Source organism: Durotheca rogersii (genome assembly GCF_024521655.1).
Source record: "Durotheca rogersii strain YMJ 92031201 chromosome Unknown GGS23scaffold_1, whole genome shotgun sequence".
NCBI lineage: Eukaryota > Fungi > Ascomycota > Sordariomycetes > Xylariales > Xylariaceae > Durotheca > Durotheca rogersii.
The window spans coordinates 1,888,687-1,902,940 of NW_026251232.1; the positions used below are offsets into that span (position 1 = coordinate 1,888,687).

A 14,254-nucleotide genomic window follows, 5' to 3' on the forward strand; every position below is an offset into this window, starting at 1 on the left:
GGTCCGAACCCTTTCAATACAGACCACGAGATGCAGTCACACCACTCTCTGTCGTCTCAACATCAACACTAGTTCTTACCATCTTATGGGGAACATCCAAATCGAGGAAAACACGGGAAACCTCTGCCTGGAAGGACCCTAGAGGGTCCTCGAGTCTGGCGACGCGCAGCAATGGCCGAAGGAGAGGGAACTCTGGAAGGGGACAGACAATATAGGTATAAAGATGGCGTTCGACCGCCTCAAGGACGAGAAGAAACCACCATCGACAGCACGAGAACGGCAAGCAAAGACCAGCTAAGCTAGAACAGCCCACTCGACTACTTCGCCCCTATTCATCTATCTATCTAAACCAACTCGACACCAGCCGCAATGGGTTTCACTCACTACTCCGGCCCTGCCTCCAACTTCCCGGGCAAGGACCAGTGGAAGTCGTTCGAGCAGATCTTCAACGCCAACAAGGCGTCCATGGCCGCCACCGGCGACACGGGCGAGGACATCGGGCGGATCTGGAACGCGGTCGTCGAGTGCGCCAAGATCGGCGTCGAGGAGCGGTACGTCTTGCCTCCCTTGCCTCCCTCTCTCTCCTTTACCCCTTACCCCTTAATTGCCCCTAAAGTTGAAAAAAAAAACTACCTACCTACATATCCCGAGGCTAACAGCCCTCCTTGCGCAGCGTCATCTTCGCCATCATCATGCAGGAGAGCACGGGCAACGTGGGCGTGCGCACGACGTACAACGCGGACGGCCACGCGACGGCCGGCCTGATGCAGTGCGACGGCTCGCCGGGCTTCCCGGGCCAGCACGGGCTCTCGCAGGAGCAGATCACGTCCATGGTCCGCGCCGGCACCGAGCACTTCAAGGGCAACCTGCGCCAGTTCGGCAACAACGCCTCCGCCGACTGCATCTACAAGGCCCTCCGCGCCTACAACTCCGGCTCCGTCAACGAGCACGACCTCAGCGACGGCCGCGGCGCCACCGGCCCCTACGTCTCCGACCTCGCTAACCGCCTCCTCGGCCGCACCAACTAGACGCTTTCCCTCTCTCCCTCTCCCCTCCTCCTCCCCCCCCCTTTTTTTTTCTTTCCCCCGCGCTTCGACTTTCTCTTCTCTCTGCGTGAGACAAAAAAAAGGAAGAAAGAAAGGCGGAGAGGGCGAGGACGGGGGGCAGGTTAGTCGAAAGTGTGTGTATATGAGTTGGACAAGTTTTTTTTTTTTCATAGATTTGGGGAGAGTACTCTAGATTTGTTTTGGGCGAAGGGTATAAAACGGTCGGTCACTACGCATCTCGAACCCATCTGTAGTGAACGAGCGGCACGTGTCTATAACAAAAGGAGGCATATATACCTTAGGTAGATATATACATCACATTCCTTTACATATACGTACATAAGTAGTTCAATACCACCACCGACCTGTTTGTGGAAAACACCTTCGCGCTCATCTTTATTTACCACGAAATTGTCCTCCTCAATTTAACTAGGCTACTCTTTCTTGCGTGTTACTTATTATTTCGGCGAGCCTCACGCTCATATTTAATGCTACGATTCAGTTCACCTGGACCTCATTACGCGTATAATCGCTCTTGATAGCTTCTGTAGATGATAGGTGCTATGGTAGGCTCGATGGTGGACGGTTATAAAAGTCTACTATATAATACCTGAGGCGGAACCCTCCAAGTAAGTCTCACGCCGAACGTTTACCGTACCGTACCGACGCCCTCCCTCCACAAAACACACACATCAATAACGTTTCTATCGTTACGCGGTAGCGGAGACCTTAGCGGAAGTAAGACCCAGCTCCGCGTAGAAAGCGTCGCTATTCGGCTTCCTTCCCAAGAACTGCTCGAGGGATAGCATCTCGTCCTGGCTACCGCCACGCTCTAGTACGGTGTGGCGGTATCGACGGCCCTCTTTCCCGTCCATCGGGTCTTTCTTGAATACGGAGTAAAACATGTCCGTGCTGTAGACTTCCGAAGATAAATAACCATAGTAACCCGCGTCATACCCACCTATGAGATGGCCGAACGTCGCTTGGCCATTGCCCCACGTGCTATTCTCAAATGCATCAGACCTATTCCCTAAGTGCTTGGTTGAGTGCGGGTCATAGAACACGTACCTTGGCTCACCTAGAGCCTCGGGGCCGTCCAGGCCGGCGATCTCCGTGCGCAGTTCGTTGTATACTTTACCCACATCTAGCTTTTCCAGTTCCTCGTGGGTCGCAGGCGAGTGCACGGTCATGTCGAAGATACCGAAATGCAGCTGTCGGAGGTTGAAGAGGGCATCGTTCACGTGCTTGGTTGATATCTGTTTCTCGATTAGATCATCGGGAATCTTCTCGCCCGTCTTGTAGTGGCTCGACAGCGACTTCAGCTGGCTCGGAGTCCAACACCAGTTCTCGAGCATTTGGCTGGGGGCCTCGACAAAATCTCGGACCGTCGACGTCCCGTGGAATCGGCTGTAGGTGGTCCGGCCAGAAAGGTCGTGGATACCATGGCCAAGTTCGTGGAACAGGGTTACGACCTCCTCGTGCCTGAGCAAAGAGGGCTTCGTCTCTGTAGGCTTGGAGAAGTTGCACACGAGGGCAGTGGCAGGATACCTCCGGGAGCCATCCTTCTTGAGGTAACCGGGCTGCAGGTTGAAGTTGGCGGCGTGGCCATACTTGCCTTTCCGAGGATGTAAGTCGAGATAAAGGTATCCGACGAAACCGTCACCCTCGGAGGCGTCATCCCAGACCGAGAAGAGAATCACGTCTTCGTGCCAGGCAATGTCGTCAGCCTTGCCAGTTGGGGATATCCTCTGCCGCTCGCCAGCATCCAGCTCTACGAACGCCAGGCCGAATAGTTCTTCGAAAATGTGTAGCATGCCCCGGACCGTACTTTGTAGTGGGAAGTACTCGGCAATCTTGTTTTCGTCGATGTTGTACTCCTGCTCCACCATCATACGGTCATAAAAGCGGTGATCCCAGAGATAGTATCTCCCGTCTGGTTTCAGCCCCCTCGACTCCTCATCCTTGTTCTTTAATTCCAGCAGACGTTGCTTCTCTTTCACGCCACCGGGCGCGAGACGCGTTCGAAGATCTGACAAGAAATCGTTTACCACCGCTGGGTCCTTCGCCATCTTATCTTCAATACGGAATGCAGCATGGTTGGGGTAGCCCAGAAGCCTAGCCGCTTCATCCCGTAGCAGGATGGCCTCTCTGAATAGAGGGATATTTTGGTTGGTCTATGCAAACTCGTCAGGTCCGGTCGTGTCCCAAACAGATACTCGGAAGACATCGCAGCATACCTTATTTTCATTTGCGATGAAAACCTTCTTCCTCGCCTCCGGGTTCTTTGCGAACTTGAGCGCGGGGATAATATCGGGATACTTGAAGGTAAGCTTAAGCTTGCCTTCATTCTCCCCTGTGCCTTTCTCTAGGCCGTCAACCACGTCGCTTGGTATGCCATCCAGTTCCTCTCTTGCAAACCATAGCCCGCCATTCTCTTCGTTCAAATTTTTCTGAAATTCGATGCCAATCTGACTCAATCGTTTCTTGATCTCCTTGAAGCGATCTCGCTGGGGACCCTGGGGCAGTCCGAGTCCGTTCCTGATGTAGCCTTTGCGCTCTTTCTCCAACAACCGCAAGCTTTCGGGGTCGAGATCGGGCTCTCTGCTCTTCTGCGCCTGGAATGCGGCCTCGACGAGCTTGAAAATGTCCTCGCGCATATTGCACTCGATGGAGAATTCGTCCATAAGCTTCTCCGCCTCGGTGGAAGCATTGCGCAGATCGGCATGTCCCGAGACATATTGGTAAAACCCAAGGATGCGGCTACTGAGTTGAATATGGTTTTCATCTTCGGCCATGGGATATACGACCGAAGAGAAGCTCTCCTTGTCGGCGGAAACCTCGCTGGCGACCTTGTCCAACAGAGACCGGGTGTTGTCACACAGAGCCTTAGCATCGGCCACGATGGACTCCTTCGTACCCGTGAAAGTCGGCGGGGCCTGGGGAGGATTCTTGTACTTTTCGGGAGCCATGCTAGCGGCCACGATGCCTCGACTGGGAGCGGAGAGTCGGCGAAAGGGGAGAAGGGTCGGCACAGAGAAGGGGGATCTGGGGCGAATCTGGTTCAGATACGCGGTGAGGCGGGGGAGGGCGCGCGGGGCAGCCAGATTGAGGGCTATGGCGAGGGCGAGAACGAAGAACGAAGTCAGGAAGAAGAGAAGGGATCTAGGGCAACGTGTTCGAGTATAAGTACGAGGGGGAAGAACAAGAGGAGGCGGGAGAGGAGGAGTAGCGGCGGCGGCGGTAGCCCTTATGTTCGCCAGTATCGCGAGGGGTCCAATGGCACGGAGCGGCTGCAGGGAATCCAATACGGACGGGTACGGACGCGGCGGGGTCGCTGGCTACGGGCTTGTGTGCTCTGGAGGGGGGAGGACAGAAAGAATGCCTATCTAGGGAGACGGACAGGAAGAATGCCAGTGAGGATGGCAACCTAATGCAGGTCTGTGTCTCGCAGAGTGGACGAATCCCGACGAAGTGCCTATGAGGAGAGTCGAATAGGATGCAGGTGACTGTCCTTATCCAGCCGAGGAGCGCAGAGAACCTGTAAGATGACGATGGGAGCAATATGGTTGATGTGCCTTGAGCGGTTGTATGGATCTGAGTGCGTCGATCGTGACCGAGCCAAGGGCGAGTCAGGGCTGGCGAAGTGGGATGAACGGGGCAGAGGTACCAATGCAAATGTACCATGCGGGGGTTATTCGCGTGCAGAGGTACACACGGGCTGTAGCTTCAACGCTCTCTCGCCTGCATCCGCCTCGCCCTGCCCCGCCGTTGGATCGTGGCTTCGACGCTGCAGGGCGGTCGGAGAAAAGTTGATGTTGGTTTCCGACGTAGGGTACCCCGATTCTGACGGCCTACAAGTACCATCTCACATAGCGGAAGCGCTATAAATACTTGCGACCCGGGTCCTACACGGTACTCCGTAGTATGCAAGTCTAGACAGGGACCTAGGTAAGCGGCGGGGTTCCCATGTGTGCCTGAGCCCGGGCAGGGAGACAGGTGGCATCCCACCTACGTAGTAGGCATCATAGGGGACGTACTCGTTATCGTTGCCAATGATACCTCGTGCCTGTTTTTGGTGACGATACAACCTGCTGCATGGCCGTTTGGGATCATGTGGGCAAGCAGGGTTATATGACAGGTAACCTAGCAACCCATCGGCAAGTCCGCCAGTGGTAAACACCATCGGGAGACGATCAAGAACCAGCGTGCCCAGCGTTGCATGTGGAAAACAAAGGGTAGAAACCACAATCAGGACACGCCCGCGTTTACAGGTATAATCCATGGGACCTTCGTTATTCTTCATGTGAATACAGCTAGCTGCCTTTCGCACCACTTGCGATTACCCATAAGGGGCATCACTCTAAGGGAGTGGGGGAAGGAAGACCAAACCCGGCCTGCCCTATCTCGCGCCGTTCCGCCAATCTATCAACGGGGCAGCCAACGCCGATGTCGTCCTCCCCGGTTTGGGTCATACGATTGGATGCGTTCCTCGTATTGCGGTTGCATGCAACGATTCTTTACGCCTTCCCAAACTCCGGCTGTTGCTCACGATCGTCGTAGGGGTGTGGGAATGTTTTCTTCAGTTGGCTAAGATCGTTCGCACGAGTTCTGCGTTTGCGCATTAGCTGCCTGTTTTGGAGTGCCTCCGCGTTCTCGTTCCTAGCATGTGACAACGGAATCGGGTGGAGGAAGCGGTGAAGATATTTCAAATACCTGTGTAGTTAACTTGTCCCGAGCTGGTGTCGACAGCCTTGAGGAGCTCGTCCACCTCGTCGTCCGTCATCTTCTCGCCCAGGTTCGTCAAGATGTACTTGAGCTGACCGACCCCAATAAAGCCCGTCATGTCCTTATCGAAGACTTGGAAGCCGCGGCAGTACTCGTCGGGCTCACCCGGGTCGCGGAAACCGCCCGGTCGGTTCAGGATTTTGGAGAAGGTCTCGAAGTCGACTATGAGGTCGTACCCGCGTCAGCCAAGAATCTCGCCGGTTCGTGCACGGGTTGAGTAGATGCACGGGAAGTGGTGTCTGGGTACTCACAGTCACCGCCGACGTTGCGCTCCAAATCTCTGATCTCGGCTAGGGTGGGGTTCTGGCCGCAGGCACGTAGAAGATCGCCGAGACTTTCGAGGGCGACGCGGCCGTTACCTCGCTTGTCGAATAGTGAGAAAGCCTCCTTGTAGTTGGTCGAAGCCTGCGTGTCGAAATTAGCGGCCATGTTTGGAGGCGTAATAGCACAGGCACTTTGTATCTGGCTGCGGCGGAATTGCGGACACAGGAGTGAAAATGGGCGTGCGAGAACAAGACGAAAGAGTTGGAGAATTCGTAGTCAATGCTGGATGTCCGCTCTTCTCTTCCGGACCGCTGAGCGTTTCTTGCATTCGAGGTTGGAAATACTGGAAATTTAGAGAGCTAGGAAAGAAGGTCGACCAAGCCGATGATTTCGAGCGAAGAATTGAATGTGACAGGTAGTTGGAAGCCCCGTCTGATGATCCCTTACTGCACCAGCTGGAGGCTGTCCTGTCGCTGCCCGCCGGAGCACCTAAGCCGCCACCGCAAAAGCAACTGACGCGAAAGAATTGTCGACACCGCTGTTGCTGCTGACTGATCTCAACTGGCGCTGTCTTCATGGCACAGAACGCCACGCTAGCCATTGCGAAATTGCAACCTGGAGGAGGCAGGCCAAACCAAAGTCACGTTTACCCGCAACACCTACAACACCGAGCCGCAGAGGGGGCAGGAATTCGAGACGAAGCAGCAATCGAAAAGGGGCAACTTACCATGGTTGCTATGTGCGTTGACGTCCTGACAGTCGGGGCGAGCGCGAACCAAGGTGCAGGCACTTGTTAAAGAAGGCGAGGACCAAAAAAGCGAAGGGTTGACGGTTGTGAGGGTGGTTTCTGGCGGAGTGGGAAAGACGAAGCGATGTGGATGCAGATAAAGTGAGACGGAATAAATAATAAAAGGACACTGGATATTTGGTCGTGGAAAATAAGGCTAGGCGGGATTGGAAACGGCCCCTTCTCAGGCTTAGCGCTGCCCATGTATGGGCGTGCATCGGGTGGACCAGCCTGGTGCCGTGGTATTGACGGGGCAACGGGGGCGACAGGGTCCGCCGGCCGTCTATCAATCGTGTCTTATCAGGTCTGGTCCATCAAGTTGGCGTCAGCAGGGGGGGAATTACTAGGTACGTACCTGATGGCATATCAACAGGACACCGACGATGAGGGCATACCTCATATATTATCCCTGCCTACCTAATAGGCACTCCGCTGAATGTCATCGACAATAACTTCAATCGTGTACACACAAGTTGATAAGTTCTGCCTTCGGTACACCTCTAACTAAGATCCTGTGTCGCATTATGCATTCGGTTATCGGGTCGGGCCAAGTAGACGAGGTACCTTGGGAACGTACATAGCACCTCAGGTATCTGCCTCAGGCACCCGCTGGATACCTGGATTTCCGCTTCTTCGTCCTGGTGAGAACATATGGACATTTAACATGCCTACATTGATTCCAATACTAGTACCTACCTACCTATATACATACATACCGATGTGGTATGCATACCACGCCCCTAGACGGCTATGACGAGGGAAACAGGTATCCAACGGACTGCTTCGATGTGCACGTGCAGGCATCCAAATCAGGTGGATCACCGCCGTCGGGCTGTCAAAATGTAGGTGCCCCAATCGCTCACCACCTCGGCCTCCCGCCACCGCTCCCCCATCGCCTTCCACTCCGGCACTGCGTCCACCATACGATCCCACATCACATCTAAGATGTCTCCCTCTCCGCCGCTTGCCCTACTCTTCGCTTGCGGGTGCGCTTCTTTCCAGCCGTTGAAGGCGCTGAACGTCTGCACGTAGCCCTCCACCTCCCCCAGCTTCATCTTCTTCCGCAACCAGCGCGTCTCCTCGGGCCCTTCCTCCCCGGGCTCGTGCTCTCGCCTCGTCACGTCCGTCCAGTCGGCTTCGGGCGGTTGGACGCCGCGCAGGAGGTCCCGCAGGATGCCCCGTCCCGGCTGCTCCCAATACGGGCCCATCCCCTCGACCCCCGGCGCTACCTCGCCGAAGCCGTAGACGAACTGCCCCATGATCCGGGTAGCCTGCTCGGCGCCCACCAGCACGTTGTCCTTGTATCCCCAGAAGGCGACGGTGCCGCCGGGGCGCACGACCCGCGCCAGGCTCGGCCAGGCCTGGGTGTAATCGAACCAATGCGCGGCCTGGCCCGAGACAGCCATGTCGACAGATCCTTCGGCCAGGAAATCCAGATCCTCGGCGCCGCCTTGGCGGAAGGTAATCTCGGGATCCGTCGTCGTCTGCCGCGCTTGCGCTATCATCCCTGCTGACGGGTCAATGGCGATCACTGATTTGAAATGCGGTTTCAGATAGCGCGCGATGGGCCCATGGCCGCAGCCGAGATCTAGCAGCGTGCCGCCGGGCGTAGGCACCTGATGGTAGCTCAGGATGGTGCGGAATAGCGAGGGCGGGTAAGCCGGTCGAAAAGCCGCATAGGCCTTCGCTGAGAAAGTTGGTCGGCTGTATTTCTGTCAGCGGGAGGTGCCCCTCTGAAAGGGAAGGTCGTAGTATACGCAAATGTCGCCATCTCCTCCTGTTTCTCAGCTAGCAGACACGATAGGTCGGGGTGTTGTCTGGTGTAAGTAGGAAGGGGTTGCTATACAGGTCAACCCCCGTTAATATCCCAGACGGGATCTCTCCGTGGTGGCTTATTAACCCAACTGCACGAGCACTCAGCCGCGGTTACGAGGACGGTTACATCTAATACGACATTGATGCCGACGACAAAACAGATGGAGGGAGGTGGCGGCGCCAAGTCCTTTGAGGGATGGTGTGAGGCCTTCGCAGCTAGTTAAAACCACGGGTTGCTCAGCTGTCAGGGGGATTGCGACATCTTGTTCAAGCCGTCTGCCGAGCCATTACAGACCTCTCTCCCTCAGCGTCCCAACGGTTCAACAATCAAATTCTTATTCACCCCAAACTGGCAGGTCGACGCATCTGATAGTAAGGAGAGAAAAAGACAGATTTCCCTCATTAATTCTTTTCTTCTCCCTCCAAAAAACGCACCACCATATCAGACCACTCGATCGTCCTCCTCTCATCCTCGCCCGCCATATCGACCCATATCGTCCTGTCAAGGGCTATCTACCTACCCAGCTCGCCTTCTTGCCTATCTACCTACTACGTGCGCCTGCATCCAACATGACGACCGAATCTGCCGTGAGGACCTTCTTCTCCTCTCCTCAATTCGCCGTGGTCGGCGCCAGCACGAACCCCGCCAAGTTCGGACACAAAGGTAAGACCCTCATTGCCTCGGCGTTCGTGAGAATTGCCTTATCCATCCCTTCCTACCACTCCACGACCAACCCGTCCATCATCCCGCGTATTGAGCCCCAACTCCCGGCCGGCCGTCCCCAGACGATGCCCCAAGCGGGACAGCGCCTCTCCGGGAAAGAAAGAGAGCCGACGCCAAGAGAGTCGGAGAGAGAGAGGAGAGGGGGGAAAAGAGAACACCTGCCACCCCTCCCCCCGCTCCCGCTACCCCACCATATATGTCCGACCGCACAACCCGCAAACGTCATTGATACTCCAACCGTCGACGTGCGAACGACCGGTAGCTAACCCGATTCCCCTCCGCGCGCCCAGTCTTCACATGGTACCATGCGCACTCGCTGCCGGTGACGGGGATTAACCCGACGGCGGCGGTGATCGAGACTCCGTACGGGTCGCACGAGACGATCAAGGCGCTGGCGGACCTGCCAGACCCGACGCACACCTCGCTGTCGGTCATTACGCCGGCGCCCGTCACGCTTGACGTGCTGCGCGAGGCGCGCCGCCTCGGCATCCCCGCCGTCTGGCTCCAGCCCGGCACCTGGGACGACTCCGTGATCCGCTACGCGCGCAACGACAACCAGCCCTCCTCCGAGCCTGGCTACTCCGGTGCCGTCGTCGCCGGCGACGGTGGTGACGGCCACAGCGGCTGGTGCGTCCTCGTCGACGGCGAGAAGGGCCTGCGCGCCGTCGGCAAGCTATGAGCTGCCGACTCGCTAGCGCAGGGGCCTGCGCGCGCGCGCCGCGCACGCATATGCACTTTACGGGTTTCGCACTGAGGGGAGTCGCCTGATACATAGATGCTTAGATTCGTTGCTACTTAGAAAGATGCGGATTGCGTGGGCTTTTACCGATGTAGGGACCAGTACAGGAGAGCCTGCGCTCGCCGTCACTGCAGCCAGCACCGCACATCGTCGCTCCTTGCTCGCCTCGCTACATCATATAGCCCAATAAAGCAGATCTGCTCTCAAATTCCAGTGTGGAAACTACCGCCAAAAGAAAACCCCGTCAGTGCTCATGATTTAATGCTGCGTAGGCGCAGTGGATACGAGTAGACACCCTCACTGACCCTTCCGTGCGGTCGACAATATAGGTGGGAAGATGTAGTTGTACATGCGTGCAGCTGGTGCTGTCGCCTCTAGTAATCAGCCGCCTTTCTATCGCATTTACCTATTTCGTACACTAGGTCGGCCCTATTATCTTCTCCCTCGTCCGGATAAAATAAGTAACTCTTACACCTCGAGCCGTAGCCCCCATCTCGACATACTTATTTCCCTACGTCGTCGGCGATGCCCCTTTCTCGCCCTCCGGCGTCCCCTCGATACCGTCGCTAGCACCACCAGCAGCCCCCTTTTTGGACCGGCTCTTCAGCTCCAGCACCGCGATGAACTCTTCGAACGCCTCGGTCGTGACGACGCCGCCGCTGGCCTCGCGGTGGCCGCGCGCGAAGGCCGCGCCCAGTCGCTCCCGGAGCGTCGGATCGGGCGCCCGCGCCGCGATCTCCTCGAGCACGGCCATGATGTTGACGGGGGGCGCGCCGCCGTCGCCGCCACCTTCGCGTGCCCGCGCGCGCCGCGCCACCCGGCACGAAAAGTGCACCTGGCCGGGCAGGTAGCCGTCGTTGGCGGCGAGCACGACCTCGAGGCGCTTCGGGCCCAGCATCCCGGCCCAGCGCGTCGCGATCACGGGGTGGACCTGGGCGGGCGACCGCACGCGCAGCACGGCGACGCGGCCGTCGGCGGAGAAGCTCGGCGGCGCGCGCGTGCAGCGGCGCACCTCGTCGCGCACCTCGGCCCGGGCCGCGCGCAGCGCCCCCTCGTCGAGCAGGTCGCGGGGCCCGGACGCGGCGGCCAGCGCGGACCAGGCGTCGCGCACGTTGTGGGCGGCGGCGCGGCGCGGCGCGTTGACGAGGGCGACGGCCTCGTTGAGCGCCTTCTTGGTGTGCGCCTTGAAGGTCGCGCGCATGTCCGGCAGCGGCGGCTCCCACTTGAGCGCGTTGCCCAGGTCGCCGTGCGCGCCGACGACGCAGAGCCAGTCGCAGGCGGCGGCCACGCCGCCGTGCAGCGCCGCGCAGATGTGGTGCGTGAGCATCGCGCTCGTCGCGACGGGCGGGCAGCAGCACGCCGTCACGCGCTCCGCGCCCGCGGGCCGGTCGCCGTCCTCCGGCGCCCAGTGGTGGTCGATGACGAGGGCGCGGTGCGGCCCGTCGACGACCGGCGGCGCCGCGGTCGAGCCCTGGTCCAACACGAAGACGTACGAGGCGCCGACCGCGGTCATGGCGGCGCGCTCGCTCTCATCGTGGATGCTGTGGCCCTTCGCGAGCAGGTGCACCGTTATCAGGTCCTCCGGCAGCCCCAGAAGCAGCAGAGTCTTGTACAGGATGACGCCCGAGCTGAGCCCGTCGGCGTCCTTGTCGGGGGCGATCAGCGTCTTCTCCTTCGCCGCGACGCTTCGCAGAGATTGTCAGCAGCTCCTTGCCGGAGAGTGGGGCAGGCGATGGACGTACCAATCCCGGATGAAGCTGCGGGCCTGTTCTATTTGCGCCTTGGGTGCCGGCCATATGATCTCGCCCGTCTCGTCGTCCCGCACGGAGGGAGTGAGGTGGTACTCCGGTGCCTCGTTTCGGGGCTTCTTGGCTCTCGGGGTCGCTTTCGCCTTCGATGACGCGCTGCGCTTCATCGGACAAATCCAACACGATGCCGGCACACCCCATCTTGGCAGAATTCCCAGAGGCGAAAGCCGGGGTGGTAAGCGGCAGGAGGTAAAAAAGCGAGACGTGAGTTTGGCGCTAATGCCGGGACGGTGAGTCCCAAGTGCCTGGCGCACACCAGCACTGCTGAAGACCGCCTTCATGAGGCTCAACGAATGGTTAGGTATAAAATTCTCAAGGCGGGATGGTGCTGTAGACCGTAGGTAATGGTAGACATAGGTAGGTAGTCGCTTTCTGTCGTAAATACCTACTACCCCTCCCCGCCCTTGGACTTAATTATCTTAGGTACCCAGCCCCAAGGGCCTACTTTAGGTACCTATCCTGCCTTACTTATAGGTACCTCTCAGCACCTCAAATACCTATCTCCAGGGGCACAAGATACCTAAGACTTCAGTTAGGGGCGGTAAACTTGAAGCTAATAGAAAGTACCTGCTAAGGTACCGCCCATCGCTATATTCACACCAGGAGGTACCTAATTCACCGTCGCACCATACCCACCTCATGCTGCCATCGCCCCTCGAGATGTGCGTATAGTTACTTGGTTCGGAAGATAAACGGGCATAGGTAACTATTCACTTGTGAGCCTTCGCCCTGAAATTCACCTAGTTCTTACCGGCTCTATCCAAGTCTTACATCCGTAGGGGTTTCCGAATAGATACTGTGAAGTGGTCTGTTTGTTTCTCGCTAGACCCCTATAACAACTTGCCTTCTCAATTCCTGATAGTGCGTAGCATAACGTCAAGTCGGTAATGACAGTAGAAAGCTTAGGTATAAATCCTATCTCACTTCTTCGCGAGTCCGTAATTCGGTGTTACTCTTGTAGCCACTCTTACCGAAGTAAAGAGTCTGGTTATTTGTTCTTGGCCCTTGACTAGAGACGAGATCCACTTGATAGACTGACTGATTTGTTTCCCGGGCATCACCATAAGATGAATTCGAATCTGCGAGCGGCTATTCGCCGGAGAGCCTTCACCCTTCCATGACTCGTATCCGCGTTGTGGCTTTGTCACGCGGTTCGGCCTGTCCGGTAGTTTCAGCTGATATCACTCGCCGTTATATATCTCTCTACTCCTCCCTGGGACAACTGGTATTTTTTTTCGAGAGAAATAACAATTCACCAGAGGTGCGCAGAACAACAATAGCCCTACAATGGGTCATCTATTATTCACCGTCCTACGTGACATATAACATGACGCATCCAGGATCACACTAGCCGGGCTCCATGAACCCAGCTCAGTACCTAATATATGGCAAGTGATATTAAAGACAAACTACTCGATCTCATCGGATAGTGCCAGCTTCCTCGCCTCTAAACATAAGCTCCAGCACTACACTGATTATCAACACAAATTCCAGACCAACTACCAGGCCTCACTATCTACACGAGTACCTCGGCGCCTTAGGCTACCGCTCGGTCACAAACGACAGCCGCACGTCACAGATTGTCACAATGTGCTACATGGTAGATCACTGTTGCCGCGTCTGCGGAGACTTCACTTGGGGTCCCGAATATATCGAGGTCTGCGAGAACCACCTGAAATGTATGTCTATCCCAGCCATTCAGTACGACGGGCTCTGCTCGGAACACGCGCCGAAACCCGATATCCCTGCGCTACCGCCGTCTTCCGCCCCACAGCCCGTGGATAGACCTTTGGAGTTCAGATCGAAGCCGAAGCCCGAACCAAGCCCTCGAAAATAGCTTCCTTCTCGACCTGGTCTTCGCGGTTCGGAGACCTAGGCCGGTACCTAAGTGGTGGGCGTATCCGCTGTTATGGAGGCCAGCGCGAAACCTGCCGTCATTATGGGGTTCGAGATGATAATTAATGCTGGTAGGGCGAAGAGCCTTTCATCGGATGGGGGGTCTCTCAACGGAGGGTGAATTGGTGTTATGCACAGTCAGTAGCATTCTCATTATTCAGGGACCAACTTAACAGAGGCGCCTGAATCATGGTGGGCAGGCGATATTGGCCATATAACGCTCTTAGTTATATGTAGCCGAGGAACTATGCCTATTGTCAGTAATTCACGAATGACGAAACTTATCATATCACAGTAAGACCTGAAGACCCTACCGTAAAAGTTGTTGCCATGATATTCGTGACTAGAAGATATGATATTAACATGAGCAGAGGTTTCTCCGAAACTACC

The 14,254-nt window shown here is 56.7% G+C and overlaps 6 protein-coding genes across 6 annotated transcripts; 2 read left to right on the forward strand and 4 right to left on the reverse strand.

Moving 5' to 3' along the window:
* Positions 1-369: 369 nt before the first annotated feature.
* Positions 370-1,028, forward strand: GGS23DRAFT_602159 (uncharacterized protein; the record flags this gene model as incomplete). Its single annotated transcript, XM_051519290.1, has 2 exons — positions 370-551; positions 674-1,028. The coding sequence occupies 2 exons, from the start codon at positions 370-372 to the stop codon at positions 1,026-1,028; spliced, it is 537 nt and encodes a 178-aa protein (XP_051377066.1).
* A 728-nt stretch (positions 1,029-1,756) lies between these two features.
* GGS23DRAFT_592134 (Metalloprotease) lies at positions 1,757-4,015 on the reverse strand (the record flags this gene model as incomplete). The annotated part of the gene is made up of 2 exons (XM_051517842.1): positions 1,757-3,220; positions 3,284-4,015. The coding sequence occupies 2 exons, from the start codon at positions 4,013-4,015 to the stop codon at positions 1,757-1,759; spliced, it is 2,196 nt and encodes a 731-aa protein (XP_051377067.1).
* Positions 4,016-5,565: 1,550 nt separating this feature from the next.
* GGS23DRAFT_609005 (myosin regulatory light chain cdc4) lies at positions 5,566-6,260 on the reverse strand (the record flags this gene model as incomplete). The annotated part of the gene is made up of 3 exons (XM_051520245.1): positions 5,566-5,654; positions 5,760-5,993; positions 6,083-6,260. The coding sequence occupies 3 exons, from the start codon at positions 6,258-6,260 to the stop codon at positions 5,626-5,628; spliced, it is 441 nt and encodes a 146-aa protein (XP_051377068.1). The 3' UTR covers positions 5,566-5,625.
* Positions 6,261-7,298: 1,038 nt separating this feature from the next.
* On the reverse strand, positions 7,299-9,033 carry GGS23DRAFT_24549 (S-adenosyl-L-methionine-dependent methyltransferase). The gene is made up of 2 exons (XM_051512210.1): positions 8,640-9,033; positions 7,299-8,586 (listed from the first exon to the last, which is right to left on the reverse strand). The coding sequence occupies exons 1-2, from the start codon at positions 8,651-8,653 to the stop codon at positions 7,701-7,703; spliced, it is 900 nt and encodes a 299-aa protein (XP_051377069.1). The 5' UTR covers positions 8,654-9,033; the 3' UTR covers positions 7,299-7,700.
* GGS23DRAFT_24510 (NAD(P)-binding protein) lies at positions 8,761-10,430 on the forward strand. The gene is made up of 2 exons (XM_051512205.1): positions 8,761-9,361; positions 9,712-10,430. The coding sequence occupies exons 1-2, from the start codon at positions 9,268-9,270 to the stop codon at positions 10,098-10,100; spliced, it is 483 nt and encodes a 160-aa protein (XP_051377070.1). The 5' UTR covers positions 8,761-9,267; the 3' UTR covers positions 10,101-10,430.
* A 241-nt stretch (positions 10,431-10,671) lies between these two features.
* Positions 10,672-12,075, reverse strand: GGS23DRAFT_592138 (DHH family protein; the record flags this gene model as incomplete). Its single annotated transcript, XM_051517843.1, has 2 exons — positions 10,672-11,845; positions 11,903-12,075. 2 exons carry the CDS (start codon positions 12,073-12,075, stop codon positions 10,672-10,674), a joined length of 1,347 nt encoding a protein of 448 aa, XP_051377071.1.
* Positions 12,076-14,254: the final 2,179 nt, after the last annotated feature.

Bases quoted from the DNA above. Each gene is read 5' to 3' on its own strand.
- GGS23DRAFT_24510 (XM_051512205.1), top strand. From the start codon at position 9,268: ATGACGACCGAATCTGCCGTGAGGACCTTCTTCTCCTCTCCTCAATTC. The intron at 9,362-9,711 runs GTAAGACCCTCA...CCGCGCGCCCAG, and splicing joins CGCCAAGTTCGGACACAAAG to TCTTCACATGGTACCATGCG.